Here is a 15,959-nt window from a genome sequence, read left to right as displayed (position 1 = left end):
TTTTTTTTTTTTTTTTTTTTTTGAGACGGAGTCTCGCTGTGCTCCCAGGCTGGAGTGCAGTGGCGTGATCTCGGCTCACTGCAAGCTCCGCCTCCCGGGTTCATGCCATTCTCCCACCTCAGCCTCCCAAGTAGCTGAGACTACAGGCGCCCGCCACCACGCCCGGCTAGTTTTTTGTATTTTTAGTAGAGACGGGGTTTCACCATGTTAGCCAGGATAGTCTCGATCTCCTGACCTCGTGATCCACTCGCCTCGGCCTCCCAAAGTGCTGGGATTACAGGCTTGAGCCACCGCGCCCGGCCCCAAAATCAATTTTTAAAAAATCATCAACGTTATAATGAAATGACATTCAATGAAATGACATGTGGGGGCCAGCTGTTTTTTGCTGGACTATTTGAAATCAAATCCTGGATGTTATACTATTTCCCTTTGCCCCAACCACTCCCCCCCATTTTTTTTAGAGACAGGTGCTCTCTCTCTCTCTCGCTCTCTCTCTTTCTATTGCCCAGGAAGGAGTGCAGTGGTGTGATCATAGCTCACCACAGCCTGGAACTCCTAGGCTCAAGCCATGCTCCTGCCTCAGCCTCCCAAGTAGCTAGGACTTTAGATGCACGCCACCACACCCAGCTAATTTTTAAATTTTTGTAGAGATGGGAGCTCTCACCATGTTGCCCAGTATGGTCTCAAACTCCTGGCTTCAGTTGGTCCTCCCGCCTCAGCCTACCAAGTAGCTGGGACTACAAACACACACTACTACGCCTGGCTAAATTTCTTTTTAAAAAAATTTTTTTGGTAGAGATGGGGGTCTTGCAATGTTGCCCAGGGTCGTCTTGAACTCCTGGCCTCAAGTGATCCTCCTGCTTCTGCCTCCCTAGTAGCTGGGACCACAGGTGTACACCACCACACCTGGCTAATTTTTTAGTTTTCATAGAGACAGGGTCTTACTATGTTGCCCAGGCTGGCCTCAAATGATACTCCCACCTGGGCCTTCCAAAAAGCTGACATTACAGGCGTGAGCCATGGTGCCTGGCCTCAGGGAAATTTCTAACCCCTCTTTAGGGTTAGGTAAAAATAAAACAATGGAATACCTACCCTCGTTATGTATTTGTTCTTTATCTCTTTGTTAGAAACATCCACACTCCTGTTTCTCTCCCTTAAGCCATAGTAACAATGACTGCCATAGCCCAGGTCTGTGAGCCTCCCAAGTAGTGATGTCTGGGAAGCAGCCTCCCACCTGCTCCCTACCCCTCCAGACTGCATCCCTCTGTCCCTCACAGAACCTCTTCTCCCCTAGCAACACTCAGAACACGGCCTTGGTCCCTCCGTCCCCAGGCCCTCCTTCCTTCTTGCTGACTTGCTACAAACTATCCAAAAATTATCTTTGGGGCCGGCCCGGTGGCTCAAGCCTGTAATCCCAGCACTTTGGGAGGCCGAGACGGGCGGATCACGAGGTCAGGAGATCAAGACCATCCTGGCTAACACGGTGAAACCCCTTCTCTACTAAAAAAATACAAAAAACTAGCCGGGCGAGGTGGCGGGCGCCTGTAGTCCCAGCTACTCGGGAGGCTGAGGCAGGAGAATGGCGTGAATCCGGGAGGCGGAGCTTGCAGTGAGCTGAGATCCAGCCACTGCACTCCATCCTGGGTGACAGAGCGAGACTCCATCTCAAAAAAAAAAAAAAAAAAAATTATCTTTGGGCAATCCTTTATTTTTTTATTTTTTTATTTTATTTTATTTTTTTTTTGAGACAGAGTCTCGCTCTGCTGCCCAGGCTAGAGTGCAGTGGCCGGATCTCAGCTCACTGCAAGCTCCGCCTCCCGGGTTTAGGCCATTCTCCTGCCTCAGCCTCCCGAGTAGCTGGGACTACAGGCGCCCGCCACGTCGCCCGGCTAGTTTTTTGTATTTTTTTAGTAGAGACGGGGTTTCACCGTGTTAGCCAGGATGGTCTCGATCTCCCGACCTCGTGATCCGCCCGTCTCGGCCTCCCAAAGTGCTGGGATTACAGGCTTGAGCCACCGCGCCCGGCCCTGGGCAATCCTTTTCTCTGCCTCAGGCACTGGTATCTGAGTCTAGAGGCCCTGGCACATTGCTGACCTCTGCAGAAATGTTTGTTGAGTGAATACATACAAATTTTTATGTCTTAATTTAATTTAATTTAATTTGAGATGAAGTCTCGCTCTGTCACCCAAGCTGGAGTGCAGTGCCATGATCTCATCTCACTGCAACCTCCGCCTCCCAGGTTGCAATCCTCCTGCCTCAGCCTCCTGAGTAGCTAAGATTGTAGGCACCCGCCACCACGCCCAGCTAATTTTTGTATTTTTAGTAGAGATGGGGGGTCTCATCATGTTGGCCAGGCTGGTCTCGAACTCCTGACCTCAAGTGATCTGCACGCCTCAGCCTCCCGAAGTGCTGGCATTACAGTCGTGAGCCACCGCTCCCGACCTATACGTAAAAACTAATCATACTAAAGGTATAAATGTGAAATGGGTTTTAAGTGTTTTAGTATCTCCCTCCCCTGGGAGCATTCTTAATAGCCTTTAATATGTAGGACCCTTTACAATTTACAAGGCACTTTGGTATTATTTTACTACCCCTCCTCTGCCAACAAAGAATGGACTAAAGCCAGCTTGTCCAACTGCACCGGCAGCTTGTGGCCCAGGACAAATTTGTAAACTTTCTTAAAACATCAGTAGTTTGGGTTTTTTGTTTTTTTGTTTTTTTGTTTTTTTCTGAGGCAAGAGTCTCACTCTGTCCCCTAGACTGGAGTGCAGTGGTCTGATCTCAGCTCGCTGCAACCTTCACCTCCCAGGTCAAGCGATTCTCCTGCCTTGGCCTCCCGAGTAGCTAGGATTACAGGCGCACGCCACCATGCCAAGCTTATGTTTTCTGTTTTTAGTAGACACAGGGTTTTGCCACGTTGGCCAGGCTGGTCTCAAACTTCTGATGTCAGGTGATCCACCAGCCTCGGCCTCACAAAGTGCTGGGATTACAGGCGTGAGCCACCGCGCCCAGCCAGTGTTAAGAGTATTTTATGTGTGGCCCAAGACAAATTATTCTTCCAATGTGGTCCAGAGAAGTCAAAAGAGTAGACATCCCTGGACTAAAGCATCTCTCAGAGAGGTTGCACGATCTGCCTAAAGCCACACAGCAAGTCTGCAAAGACGCTGCCGTGGGAAGTAGCATTCGCAGGCCAGGGATTAGGCCATGCCTATCTTTGCCATGCCCATTTTCCAGCCCGTGGAAGGTACAACTGAGGTCTTCTCGAGCTGATTTACCCCCGCTACAGAGCTGTGCGCCCAAGGAATTTCAGAGAGAGTTGTTTCTAGGGGAGATGATGAGAAAAGCGATGGGCGGGGAGGTCGAGGTCACGTCCCGCAGCGGCCCCCTGACAGTGCCAGGGTGGTGGCCACACTCAGAGGTCGACCCTGGTCGTTGAGAGCGGCGCTGGCGGAGTCAAAGGTCATGAGAGGAGGGCTCGGACCACGGGGGCGGACGGCTTTGAGCCCAGACGATGGAAGGAGATCCGAGCACCCCCGGTAGGCTGCAGGGGGAGGCGGCCGATTCCCCTGCGAGCCAACTCGGGTGCTCTCCTGGCACCTGGGGGCGGCGGGGAAAGGGGGCGCGGCCGCCTGAGCACGCCCTCTGCTGGGCTGAGCCGCCTCCCGTCCAGTTCCCTCGGAGCCCCTCGGCACGGAAAGCGGCACCCCCTGGCGGCCTCGGCGCCTCACTGCACCCCGGGCCCCGCAGCCGCAGCCTCGGCCCCGGCCCGATGCTGGGTGCGGACCCGGGGCGCGCCGGGCGCACGGGGTGCACGGGGTGCACGGGGCGGGGACGGGGGCGGGGGCGCGGGCCCCAGGCTGCCGCTGGGGGGCGCCGCTGCACGCCGCTCCGCCGGGGCCCGGGAGACCGAACCCAGCACCGCCCGGCTGGGCAGGGGGCGAGGGGCGGCGAGGAGTAGACACCCCAAGACCGCGACGAGCTGGCGCCGGGCCCCCAGCGCCCCACGACCTTCCTCCGAATCTGTCCCCGCAGGCTCCGCGGCTCCCGCGCCCCGCGCCCCAGCCTCGCAGCCCCGCGCCGCACGGCCGCTCCCGTTCCGTCCTTGGAGGGTGTGGAAGGGTGGGTTTGGGGCCGGGGGCGGGTCTGGGGGCGGACCCGGAGGCGGGGCTGTCTCTGCGGCAGGGCCCAGCTTCGCTCCCCCCGGTCTGTCTCTGTCTCTCCTCCTCCCTCCTCCTGCTCCGGGCGGAGCCCGGCATGGGGGGGCCGGCGCCCGGCAGGCCAGGTACGGTGATGGAGAAACTGGGGAGGCTTGGTGCAGGAAGGTTGGGGTGGGGGGACAAGGGACAGGGAGGATTGGCGGAGCGAAAGGCGGAGAAGCCCAGGGTAGCAGGACAAGGGGAAGGGGAGGGGTGCCAGGAACCTGGGGCCCTTGGATGGAGAAGGGGGATGAAGCAGGCCAGGTTTGGAACAGGGGAAGGGGGAGGACGGCTATAAGGAGGGGCGCCTGGGAGGAGAAGTGAGGCTGAAGACGAAAAGAAGAGTGTAGGTTTGGGGGAAGGAAAACCGGAGCAGGTATGGAGGCCGCAGCCCAGAAGGTAGCAATGGGGCCAGACTGGAGCCCCCCGGGTGGGATTGAGGGGCGGGGACTGGAAGAGGAAAACCGGGGGCCTCCCAAATCCTGGAGGAAGAAGAAGGTGATTGGGGCCATCAGCGAGGGAGGGAGGCAGAGACCAAACCATTGCTAAAGGGCCAGGGAGCCAGAATCGGGGTGGACCAAGGCCCAGGCCCAGGGAAGAACTGGAAGAGGGGGAAGGCAGGCAGTGGAGATAGATGGATGGGTGGTATTTTAGATACCCAACTCAGGGTGTCTCCCATCCTTCCTTCAGCGTCCCCACCCTGCCCTCATAAGATCCCCCCCTACAACCCAAGATGGGAGGGAGAGTCTGACCATCTCCCCTTTCCCCAGTGGGGTGCAATGTACGCAAGTAGGCCCTGGGCATAACTCTTTGCCTGTAGGTGTGTCCGGTTCCGTGTAGCAGATTTGTGTGTGTCTGGAGGTCTGTGTGTGTGTCTGTGGGTGTGTCTGTGGGTGTTTATGTCTGTGTGCCTGTCTATCCCTAGGTTTCTGTTTACCTATGCCAATCTCTGTGTCTGGTCCTCTGTCTGTAGATGTGGGTCGGTGGCTCTGTGGTTTGTGTGTCTGAATGTGTACTTGTGTAGCTGAGGGGTTGCAGTCCGTTTGTGGGGCCTGTATGGGTGGTGGATCAGGATGTCTTTACACAAGAAGGGAATCTGTGTTGACCTGGTCGCTCCAGAGTGTGCATTTGCGGCTCTGAACACCTTTGTCGGGGTCTTGTGTCTGTCTATCTGTCTGTGGGTCCTTGAAGCTGTGTTGGGTTTTCTGTCTGTGTTTTCCTCTCTGAGGACCCGAGTCATGTCTCTTCTCCTTTTTCTCTCTTTCATTCATCCCTGGCCCCCACCCATCCCACCTTTCTTTTTTTCCCCTTCTCACCACCCCCTCCCCCAACCCAGTGGATCCGGGACCCAGGGAGGGCCGCCCCCCGGGCCTGGTGGCACTGAGCAGGGCCCCCCAGCCCCCACCTCCTGCCCCACGAGATGAACCTCCTCTACCGAAAAACCAAGCTGGAGTGGAGGCAGCACAAGGAAGAAGAGGCCAAGAGGAGGTAAGGCTGTGCCCCAGTCCGTTCCCTTTCCTTCCGCACCTCTGCCTGCCCCCTCACTGGGCCACAGCCCTTCTCGGGGGCCTGGCAGCCTTGTCATGAGTGAGCTCTCTGCTCTCAGAGTCAGTACGGAACGGCCAGGATTGCACACAGATTGTCCTGGCCCAACTCCTGCCCTCCTGCGGGGGGGTTTACAGCCCAGGAGCACCCCTTTGGTTGTTCCCCATCCCCAGAGGCCCAAGTCACTCCTTCCTGACTCACCTCTGGCCTGTAGCCCTTCTCCTTTCTGCAAATTTGGGGCTGGCTGTGGGCTCTCCTGTCACCTGACCTTGGAAGGGGCAGGCCCCGCCCCCCTCCCAGGGTCTAGGGAAGGGGTCATTTCAGGGGCATCAGAGAACATCCACTTGGCCTCCTCCCAGTTTCCCCTGCTGCAGGAGGCGAGTGGTCAAGTTGTGTGTGTGGTGGGCGGACATGCGGGCTGGGCCTTGCCAAAGAGCCGGGGCAGGGCACGACCCCCGGACCCCTGCATCCCTGTCTGCCTCCCCGCTTGCCCTTCCAGGGACCTGGGGCCTGGCCTCTCCCATCCTTCTCTCCTTCTCCTCTTCACTCCCATTGACTTCACAGCAACTTGGAGCCTGTCACAGCCACCTCCCTTTTCCTTCCTCGAAACTGTGGAGTTTAATTCTTGTTGTTAATTAGATTAATCAGAGTGATCGCTGCAGCGATCTCTCCCTAATGAAGGGCTAGCAGACAGGGCCTTAATGAGCGCCCACCCCACACAGCTCTCCTCTCTTCCCTGCCAGCCGCCCCCCCTCCACTCCCCGCAACCCTCCACTCAGACAGAAGCTCAGGGAGAGTGGAATGGAATGGGGGTGAGCCAGGGAGGGTGACAGAGAGAGGACAACACCAGGGGAGAGGGAGGAAGAAGGATGGGCCAGGGGAGAGAGGCTGCTCTGGTCCTGGAGGGACACATCGTGCATCTGGGAGAGGAGGTGTGCCATGGGGGTGTAGGTCACAGTGACTGGGCAGGAGGGGAGACCAGAGGCCAGGTGTGGGCCAGTGTGAGAGTGAGAGGGGCCGAGGAGCTGTGGGGGCAGGTGTGTCTGTCTGTGTTACCTGGGTTTGTATCTCTATCTCTGCACAAGGCTGTCCACATAGGTGCCCAGGCTGGGATCTGCCAGCCCCAGGGATGCTCCCCTGCAGGCATACTTACCCCTCTTCTCATACCTGCCCCCAACTGCCTTGCCTTTTTAAAGCCCAAGATTCTGCCTGAAGCCCCTTCATTGGTGCCCTGGACCTTCTGGCAACCCTGTCCCCACCCAGGCTCCTGTCCTCCTCCCTGGGAAGCCACAAGGTTGCTGACACCTCTTGGGGTGGAGAAGGGGGAGGCCCAGGTCCGAGGCCCTTCCTCCACTCCATCGTGGCCTTCTCTCCCCAGCTCCAGTAAGGAGGTGGCCCCCGCTGGCTCAGCTGGGCCAGCGGCCGGCCAGGGGCCTGGGGTCCGTGTGCGGGACATCGCCTCGCTACGGCGCTCCCTCAGGATGGGTTTCATGACGATGCCTGCCTCCCAGGAGCACACCCCGCACCCCTGCCGCAGTGCCATGGCCCCACGCTCCCTCTCCTGCCACTCGGTGGGCAGCATGGACAGTGTCGGGGGTGGCCCTGGTGGGGGCGGTGGAGGCCTCACAGAGGACAGCAGCATCCGAAGACCCCCTGCCAAGCCCCGGAGACACCCCAGCACCAAGCTCAGCATGGTGGGGCCCGGGTCGGGGGCAGAGACGCCCCCCAGCAAGAAAGCAGGTGAGATACCCCCTATCTCTCCCTGGGGTGGAGCTGGGAGCTGGGAGGATCTATTCCAGGCCGGGGGAGGCTTGCTGGGAGGGTTCATTCAGGGAAGAACCAAGGAAGTGGAAGATTCCATTCTTAAAAGGAATTGGGGGGGTGCTTTTGGATGGGCCTGAGATGAACCATCCAAGGGCAGGGGACACTCCCTGAAAAGTTCTTGAGAAAGGCGTGGTGGCCTCGGAGGGACAATGAGGGTAGGAGCTGCGGATTCTGGAGAATACATTAGAAAGACTGAGGACTGTGGGACAGACACGATGGCTCATGCCCGTAATCCCAGCACTTTTTTTTTTTTTTTTTTGAGACAGAGTCTCGCTCTGTCGCCCAGGCAGGAGTGCAATGGCGCGATCTCAGCTCACTGCATCCTCCACCTCCCAGGTTCAAGCAGTTCTCCTGCCTCAGCCTCCCAGGTAGCTGGGATTACGGGCGTCCATCACCACGCCTGGATAATTTTTTGTATTTTTGTAGAGTCAGGGTTTCGCCTTGTTGACCAGGCTGACAAGGCCAGGCTTGCTGGCCTCAGGTAATCCACCCACCTCGGCCTCCCAAAGTGCTGGGATTACAGGCATGAGCCACTGTGCCTGGCCAATTAGTTGATGTTTTAAAAAGACCAAGGGCTGACTAGTAGAAAAGTAACCTACAGCTGGGCATGGTGGCTGATGCCTGGAATCCTAGTGCTTTAGGAGGCCGAGGCAGGAGGATCCCTTGAGCCCAGGAGTTTGGGACCAGTCTGGGCAACATGGAAAGACCTGTCTCTATTAAAAAATAAAAAAGAAATGAAGAAGCCTCCTGGGGCTGTAAGTTGGGGAATGTGGGGAAAATGAAGAGGCAGATATGTCCTTGCAGAGGGGTCAAGGGATCAGAATGGGCTCCTCCCACTTGCTCCCCTCATTAAAAGCCTGGTTTATTTTTCTCTTTCTTGTCCTGTCCAGGCTCACAGAAGCCAACCCCAGAGGGCCGAGAGTCCAGCCGGAAGGTTCCTCCGCAGAAGCCCAGGCGAAGCCCTAACACCCAGCTCTCTGTCTCCTTCGATGAGTCCTGCCCCCCAGGCCCCTCTCCTCGAGGGGGGAACCTGCCTCTTCAGCGCCTCACTAGGGGGTCCCGAGTAGCTGGGGACCCTGATGTGGGTGCCCAGGAAGAGCCTGTGTACATTGAGATGGTGGGGGACGTCTTTAGGGGAGGAGGACGAAGTGGAGGAGGCCTGGCTGGGCCCCCTCTTGGGGGTGGGGGCCCGACCCCTCCAGCGGGCGCCGACTCGGACTCTGAAGAGAGTGAGGCCATCTATGAGGAGATGAAGTACCCGCTGCCGGAAGAGGCCGGGGAAGGCCGGGCCAATGGCCCTCCACCATTGACCGCAACATCCCCGCCACAACAGCCTCACGCCCTTCCGCCCCATGCCCACCGCCGCCCAGCTTCAGCCCTTCCGAGCCGGAGGGATGGGACGCCCACCAAGACCATTCCTTGTGAAATCCCCCCACCCTTCCCAAACCTCCTTCAGCACCGGCCTCCACTCCTGGCCTTCCCCCAAGCCAAGTCTGCTTCCCGAACCCCTGGCGATGGGGTCTCGAGGCTACCTGTCCTCTGCCACTCCAAGGAGCCAGCCGGCTCCACCCCAGCTCCCCAAGTGCCTGCACGGGAGCGGGAGACGCCTCCCCCACCGCCTCCACCTCCTGCTGCCAACCTGCTGCTGCTGGGACCATCGGGCCGGGCCCGGAGCCACTCGACACCGTTGCCACCCCAGGGCTCTGGCCAGCCCCGGGGGGAGCGGGAGCTCCCCAACTCCCACAGCATGATCTGCCCTAAGGCGGCGGGGGCGCCGGCAGCCCCCCCTGCCCCGGCCGCCTTGCTCCCCGGCCCCCCCAAGGACAAGGCCGTGTCTTACACTATGGTGTACTCGGCGGTCAAGGTGACCACGCACTCTGTCCTGCCAGCCGGTCCACCCCTGGGTGTTGGGGAGCCAAAGACGGAGAAGGAGATCTCAGTCCTCCATGGGATGCTGTGTACCAGCTCGAGGCCCCCCATGCCAGGGAAGTCCAGCCCCCACAGTGGGGCCATGGGCGCAGCAGCTGGGGTCCTCCACCACCGCGGCTGCCTGGCCTCCCCCCACAGCCTTCCAGACCCAACTGCAGGCCCCCTGACCCCACTGTGGACCTACCCAGCCACAGCAGCTGGGCTTAAGAGACCCCCTGCCTATGAGAGCCTCAAGGCTGGGGGGGTGCTGAATAAGGGCTGTGGTGTGGGGGCCCCGTCCCCCATGGTCAAGATTCAGCTGCAGGAGCAAGGGACCGATGGGGGTGCTTTTGCCAGCATCTCCTGTGCCCACGTCATCGCCAGTGCAGGGACACCAGAGGAGGAAGAGGAGGAGATGGGCGCTGCGACATTTGGGGCAGGCTGGGCCCTGCAGAGAAAGGTCCTCTATGGAGGGAGAAAAGCAAAGGAGTTGGACAGTGAGTGAGGGGTGGGGAGTGGGGGCTGGCGTCGGGGGTGGGGGGCAGCTGGGAATGCCTGCGATGGTTTGGGGGAGGTGTTGGAGGGGTTATTTGGAAGTCACAGTCTTGAGTCTGGGATGTTTTCTAGGAGACCAGAGGGGTGGAAGTGAGCAATAGACAGAAAGACGGGGGTCACCCAGTGTGCGCTGGAGGGGCAGGAAGGTCTGGGAGGCGAAGGGGGTCAAATCTGGCCCTGTCCTGCTCTGCTCCCTGCCCCTCCCTTCCCGGGGCTGCAGGGGTGTGTGCTTGTGAGTGTGCGCACCAGGAACTAAACACAGCTGCCTCCCAGCTGTTACCATGGCAACCCATCCAGACAGGAGGGAGAGGAGAGAAGGCCCCTACCGTTGCCTGGCAACGCAATGCTCTGCCAGGCCTCCTCTCAGAGATGAGCTTAGTTCACAGGCAGCCCTTCCCCCTGCCCTCCTCCTTCTGGGCTCAGGAATTGGGATTCTCACCCTACAGGTCTTGGTCCCAGGGGGATGGTCATTCTGGCCCTAGCTGGAGATGGAGGGGCTTGGAAGCTAAAGCTGGGGTTGGGGAGGCCCCTCTGACCAGGGAAAAGGGTTTGGATGCAGCACATATACATGATTCTCAACCCCAGGAGATGGTACCAATGGGTGGAAAGGAACAGGTGTATGTACGTGTGTGTGTGTGGGGGGGGAGTGTGAAGGAACCCCATCCCAGCTGTTACTTGCAAAAGGGGCAGTTGTGTCTCCTGGTCCACCCATGCTGCAGCATGTGTGACCGGAGGGAGAGAAGGACGCCTCCAATGTGCAGGCACACAGCTTTCCTTGTCATCCCAGCAGAGGTCGAGGATGGTGCCCGGGCCTGGAATGGCAGTGCCGAGGGTCCAGGCAAGGTGGAGCGTGAGGACAGGGGCCCGGTGACATCAGGGATCCCAGTGAGGAGCCAGGGGGCAGAGGGCCTGCTGGCCAGGATCCACCACGGAGACCGAGGAGGGAGCCGCACCGCGCTGCCCATTCCTTGCCAGACCTTCCCTGCCTGCCACCGCAATGGAGGTGATGTGGCCTGCACAGACCTGTGCACAGTGGGGCTGGCTGGGGGATCTCCCGGGGTCTGGCCGCACCTGTCCTGACTTCCTCTCACCTGTTCATGTCCACATCCAGGGCCCTAAATCTTCATACCACATCTCCACCCCCTTTTCCGCCTTGATGAGGCAGGGGCAGCCTGGATCATTCAAGGGCAGGGGACTGGGAACTAGGGGAGGGGCACCTGAGGCTCCTGCCCTCCTCACTCCTCCTTCTTCCACCTCAGACTTCACGGGAGGCTACCGCCTAGGGCGCTCGGCCTCCACCTCCGGAGTCCGGCAGGTTGCGCTCCACACACCCCGGCCCTGCAGCCAGCCCAGGGATGCCCCGAGCCAGGTGAGGCTTGGTTTTTCTTTTATTTGTGAAGGAGCAGGTGGAGAAGGCTTGAATGTGCAAAGAAAAGCAATAAAGGGGCCAGGGCTGGGCACAGTGGCTCATGCCTGTAATTCCAGCACTTTGGGAGGCCAAGGCAGGAGGGTCACTTGAGGCCAGAAGTTCATTAGCTTGAGCAACATAATGACACCCTGTCTATTTTGCTTTTTAAAAGAAGGCCAGTTGCAGGGGCTCACACCTGTAATCTCAATGCTTTCAGAAGCCGAGGCAAGTAGATTGCTTGAGCCCAGGAGTTCAAGATGAGCCTGGGCCACATAGCGAGACCCCATCTCTATAAAAAATAAAAAATGTAGTCAGGTGTGCCGGCGCAAGCCTGATTTCCAGCTACTCTGGAGGTTGAGGTAGGAGGATGGCTTTACCCTGGGAGGTGGAGGTTGCAGTGAGCCATGATCACGCTACTGCATTCCAGCCTGAGCCACAAGGTGAGACCCTGTCTTAGAAGAAAAAAAAAAAAGAAAGAAAGAAAGGGGCCAGGCAGGGTGCGGTGGCTTATGCCTGTAATTGCAGCACTTTGGGAGGCCGAGACGGGCAGATCACCTGAGGTCAGGAGTTCGAGACCAGCCTGGCCAACTGGTGAAACACTTTCTCTACTAAAAATACAAAAATTAGGGCCAGGTGCGGTGGCTCATGCCTGTAATCCCAGCAGTTTGGGAGGCTGAGGCGAGTGGATCATGAGGCCAGGAGTTCGAGACCAGCCTGACCAACATGGTGAAACCCCATCTCTACTAAAAATACAAAAATTAGCCGGGTGTGGTGGTGCGCGCCTGTGGTCCCAGCTACTCGGGAGGCTGAGGCAGGAGAATCGCTTGAACCCGGGAGATGGAGGTTGCAGTGAGCCAAGATCACGCCACTGCACTCCAGTGGCCTGGGCAACAGAAAGAGACTCTGTCTCAAAAACAAAAAACAAAAAAACCCACAAAAATTAGCTGGACGTTGGGGCAGGCACCCGTAATCCCAGCTACTCAGGAGGCTGAGGCAGAAGAATTGCTTGACCCCGGGAGACAGAGGCTGCAGTGAGGCGAGATCATGCCACTGCACTCCAGCCTGGGCGACAGAGTTAAGACTCTGTCTCAAAACAAACAAACAAACAAAAAAAACAAAACAAAGGGCCATGCAGGCTGGGGTCTGAGCCAATACAGACTAACAGGAACCCAGGAATGAGAGTGAGGGGGTTGGGAGAGGATCTGGGAAGGGTTTGAAGGTTTGCTTAAGATGGGCAGCAAGGCCGGGCGCGGTGGCTCAAGCCTGTAATCCCAGCACTTTGGGAGGCTGAGACGGGCGGATCACAAGGTCAGGAGATCAAGACCATCCTGGCTAACACGGTGAAACCCCGTCTCTATTAAAAAATACAAAAAACTAGCCGGGCGAGGTGGCGGGCGCCTGTGGTCCCAGCTACTCCGGAGGCTGAGGCAGGAGAATGGCGTAAACCCGGGAGGCAGAGCTTGCAGTGAGCTGAGATCCGGCCACTGCACTCCAGCCTGGGCGACAGAGCCAGACTCAGTCTCAAAAAAAAAAAAAAAAAAAAAAAAAGATGGGCAGCAAGGTAGGGCCCAGCTTGGAGATCAGTCAGGGCCACCACTAGACAACAGCGCACCTTTGCGCAATTTAGGAAAAAGACCTCCCCACTGGGCACCATGTCTTGTGCCTGTAATCCCAGAACTGTGGGAGGCAGAGATGGGAGGATCGCTTGAACCCAGGAGACTGAGGTTGCAATGAACTGTGATCCCACCACAGCACTCTATCCTGAGTGTAAGGGCAAGACCCTGTCTCAAAAGAAATAAAAATAAAGAGGTCAAGCATGGTAGCTCACGCCTATAATCCTAGTACTTTGGGAGGCCCAGGCAAGAGAAGTGGTTGAGCCCAGGAATTCTGTACTAGCCTGGGCGACATAGGGAGACCCTGTCTTTACAAAAAATTAAAAAATTATCCAGACAGGTGGTGCGTGCCTGTAGTTCCAGTAACTCTGAAGGCTGAGGCAGGAGAATCACTTGAGCCTGGGAGGTGGAGGCTGCAGTAAGCCATGGTCGTGCCACTGTACTCCAGCCTGGGTGTCAGAGGGAGAACCTGTCAAAAGAGAGAGAGAGAGAGAGAGAGAGGAAGGAAGGGACCCTGTCTACCCTTGCCCCAGCTGGGAGAGAGAGAGAGAGAGGAAGGAAGGGACCCTGTCTACCCTTGCCCCAGCTGGGCACAGTAGTTGATACCTGTAATCCCAGTGCTTTGGGAGGCCAAGATGAGAGGATCCCTTGAGGCCAGGAGTTCAAGACCAGGATTGGCAACAAAGCAAGATCCAATCAATACAAAAAAAATTTTTAATTTAATTTTTTAACAATTAGCTGGTGTAGGCCGGGCGCGGTGGCTCAAGCCTGTAATCCCAGCACTTTGGGAGGCCGAGGCGGGCGGATCACGAGGTCAGGAGATCGAGACCATCCTGGCTAACATGGTGAAACCCCGTCTCTACTAAAAATACAAAAAACTAGCCGGGCGTGGTGGCGGGCGCCTGTAGTCCCAGCTACTCGGAGGCTGAGGCAGGAGAATGGCCTGAACCTGGGAGGCGGAGCTTGCAGTGAGCCGAGATCGCGCCACTGCACTCCAGCCTGGGTGACACAGCGCGAGACTCCGTCTCAAAAAAAAAAAAAAAAACAAAACAAAACAATTAGCTGGTGTAGTGGTATATGCCTGTAGTCCCAGCTACTTGGGAGGGAGGCTGAAGCTGGAGGATTGTTTGAGTCTAGGAGGTAGAGGCTGCAGTGAGCTATTATTGCACCACTGCACTCTGGCCTGGGTGACAGAGCCAGACCCTGTCTCAAAAAGACAAAAGAAAGAGAGAAACAAAGACATCCCTTCTAGGGGGAGCAACTTACAAAACGCCTCTGTCTAGGAAGACTAGGGTGTGACTGGGCCAAAGCTGCCGGAGTTGGATTTCGGCCCCCATGGGCCCCACAGCCAGAGGGAGCCAGCCGAGGCCGTGGGGGGCAAGTAAGGACTTGCTTCTAGGGGAAGACGTGGGTCTAGGCAGTGCGGACCCGGTCCGGTCATGCTGAGGTCCCCGACCCTACCCGCCTTTTCCTTTCTCCCCCGCCCGCGGCACAGCCCCACCCCGCGCTGCCGCTGCCGCTGCCCCTGCCGCCCCTGCCGCCCCTGCCGCCCCAGCCGGCCCGCGAACGCGACGGGAAGCTGCTGGAGGTGATCGAGCGCAAGCGCTGCGTATGCAAAGAGATCAAGGCGCGCCACCGCCCGGACCGAGGCCTCTGCAAACAAGAGAGCATGCCTATCCTCCCCAGCTGGCGGCGGGGGCCCGAGCCCCGCAAGTCCGGCACCCCGCCCTGCCGCCGGCAGCACACGGTCCTCTGGGACACCGCCATCTGAGGCGGGCGGGGGGACCTGGGCGCCTGGACTGGGGCGGGGGCGGGCACGCCTGGCTCTCCCGGGAGCCTCGCCTTGAGAGACATTGAAGGACCACGTGGGAGAGTGCCAGGGAGAACCCCTGCCCTCCACCGTACCCCCTGGGATGGAGAGAATCTGCCAGGCCCATTGGGCTTAGGGTGCCAACAGCGCTGCTGAGAAACTTGGAGGAGGAGGAGGGTTTGCTTGAGGTTGGGGCGAGGCGCTCTGGCTGTTCTCCCCCCTGGGCGCTGTGCGTGTCTCCTCCTGAACCAAGCCAGAGGTCAGCATGGGGAAGGGAGGAAGGAAGGGATGGGAGGAAGAGGGGGGTGGGTGAGCTCAAAGAGAGGGACTAGAGTGCCAGATGGAGGAGCTCTTTTCTAGAGAGCCGGGAGTTGGGGAGGGGGTATTTATTTTGTTATTTATTTCAGTCTGGAGGGCGATTCTGGGCCCTTCTGACCTACTCCTGAGCCGGGAGTGGAGAATCAGGGCCAAGTTTGCACTCTCCCCAGTGCCAATGCCTAAAGGCCCCGCCATCCATGCCACCCCACAGCCAAGGAGGGGTCCGCATGGGGAGTGGACCGAGAGAAGAAGGGGCCCAGGGAAGCAGAGGGCCCAAGACCATTCACAGTATTTACAATTTGCCAGAATTTGGTAGTCAGTGTGGCCTGCTCTGAATCAGGCATCTTATTTAGTATTGGGGTGAGGGTCTAGTGCCAGGGATGGGCGGGATGATGGGGGAGGAGGAGGGAAATTTTAGCGGGTGGGGGTGGGTGGGCAGGGTATTTATTTAAATTAAAAAACAAAACACAGAAGAGATGTCAGGAACTTTTTTTTAATTCCTTTCTTTTCAGAATAATATATTAAAAGACTCATGATCCTAAAGCTGGCTGCTTCTATTTCACAGCGTGCTCTGTCATTCTTACACTTGCTCCTTTTCCCATCTTGCCCCTGGTTGGTGGGAGTTGAAGGTTGTGCGGGGAGGGGTGAGTAGCTGTGGCCAAGTCACAGGGTGAGGTGGAGTTCCAGGTAAGTCTTCGGGAATGCACCAGGCCATGACTCCATTAGCATTTTTTGTGCACAGAATGTGTTTTTCGCATTGCACTGATGCAGAAGGAATATTT

At 57.8% G+C, this 15,959-nt stretch overlaps 1 protein-coding gene across 1 annotated transcript; it reads left to right on the top strand.

The window, feature by feature from the left end:
* Nucleotides 1–4,207: 4,207 nt before the first annotated feature.
* NYAP1 (neuronal tyrosine phosphorylated phosphoinositide-3-kinase adaptor 1) lies at nucleotides 4,208–15,720 on the top strand. The gene is made up of 7 exons (XM_025380308.1): nucleotides 4,208–4,282; nucleotides 5,533–5,684; nucleotides 7,120–7,481; nucleotides 8,456–9,970; nucleotides 10,819–11,031; nucleotides 11,288–11,397; nucleotides 14,545–15,720. The coding sequence occupies exons 2-7, from the start codon at nucleotides 5,617–5,619 to the stop codon at nucleotides 14,818–14,820; spliced, it is 2,544 nt and encodes an 847-aa protein (XP_025236093.1). The 5' UTR covers nucleotides 4,208–4,282; nucleotides 5,533–5,616; the 3' UTR covers nucleotides 14,821–15,720.
* The last annotated feature ends 239 nt before the right edge of the window (nucleotides 15,721–15,959 follow it).

Source organism: Theropithecus gelada, chromosome 3, assembly GCF_003255815.1.
Source record: "Theropithecus gelada isolate Dixy chromosome 3, Tgel_1.0, whole genome shotgun sequence".
NCBI lineage: Eukaryota > Metazoa > Chordata > Mammalia > Primates > Cercopithecidae > Theropithecus > Theropithecus gelada.
The sequence above is the reverse complement of the archived record's forward strand: the minus strand, read 5'-3'. Positions and strand labels throughout refer to the sequence as shown.

Excerpts from the sequence above, each read along its gene's own strand:
- NYAP1 (XM_025380308.1), top strand. The coding sequence starts at position 5,617 with ATGAACCTCCTCTACCGAAAAACCAAGCTGGAGTGGAGGCAGCACAAG. Across the intron at positions 5,685-7,119 it reads GAAGAAGAGGCCAAGAGGAG|CTCCAGTAAGGAGGTGGCCC; the intron begins GTAAGGCTGTGC and ends TTCTCTCCCCAG. Across the intron at positions 11,032-11,287 it reads TGCCTGCCACCGCAATGGAG|ACTTCACGGGAGGCTACCGC; the intron begins GTGATGTGGCCT and ends CTTCCACCTCAG.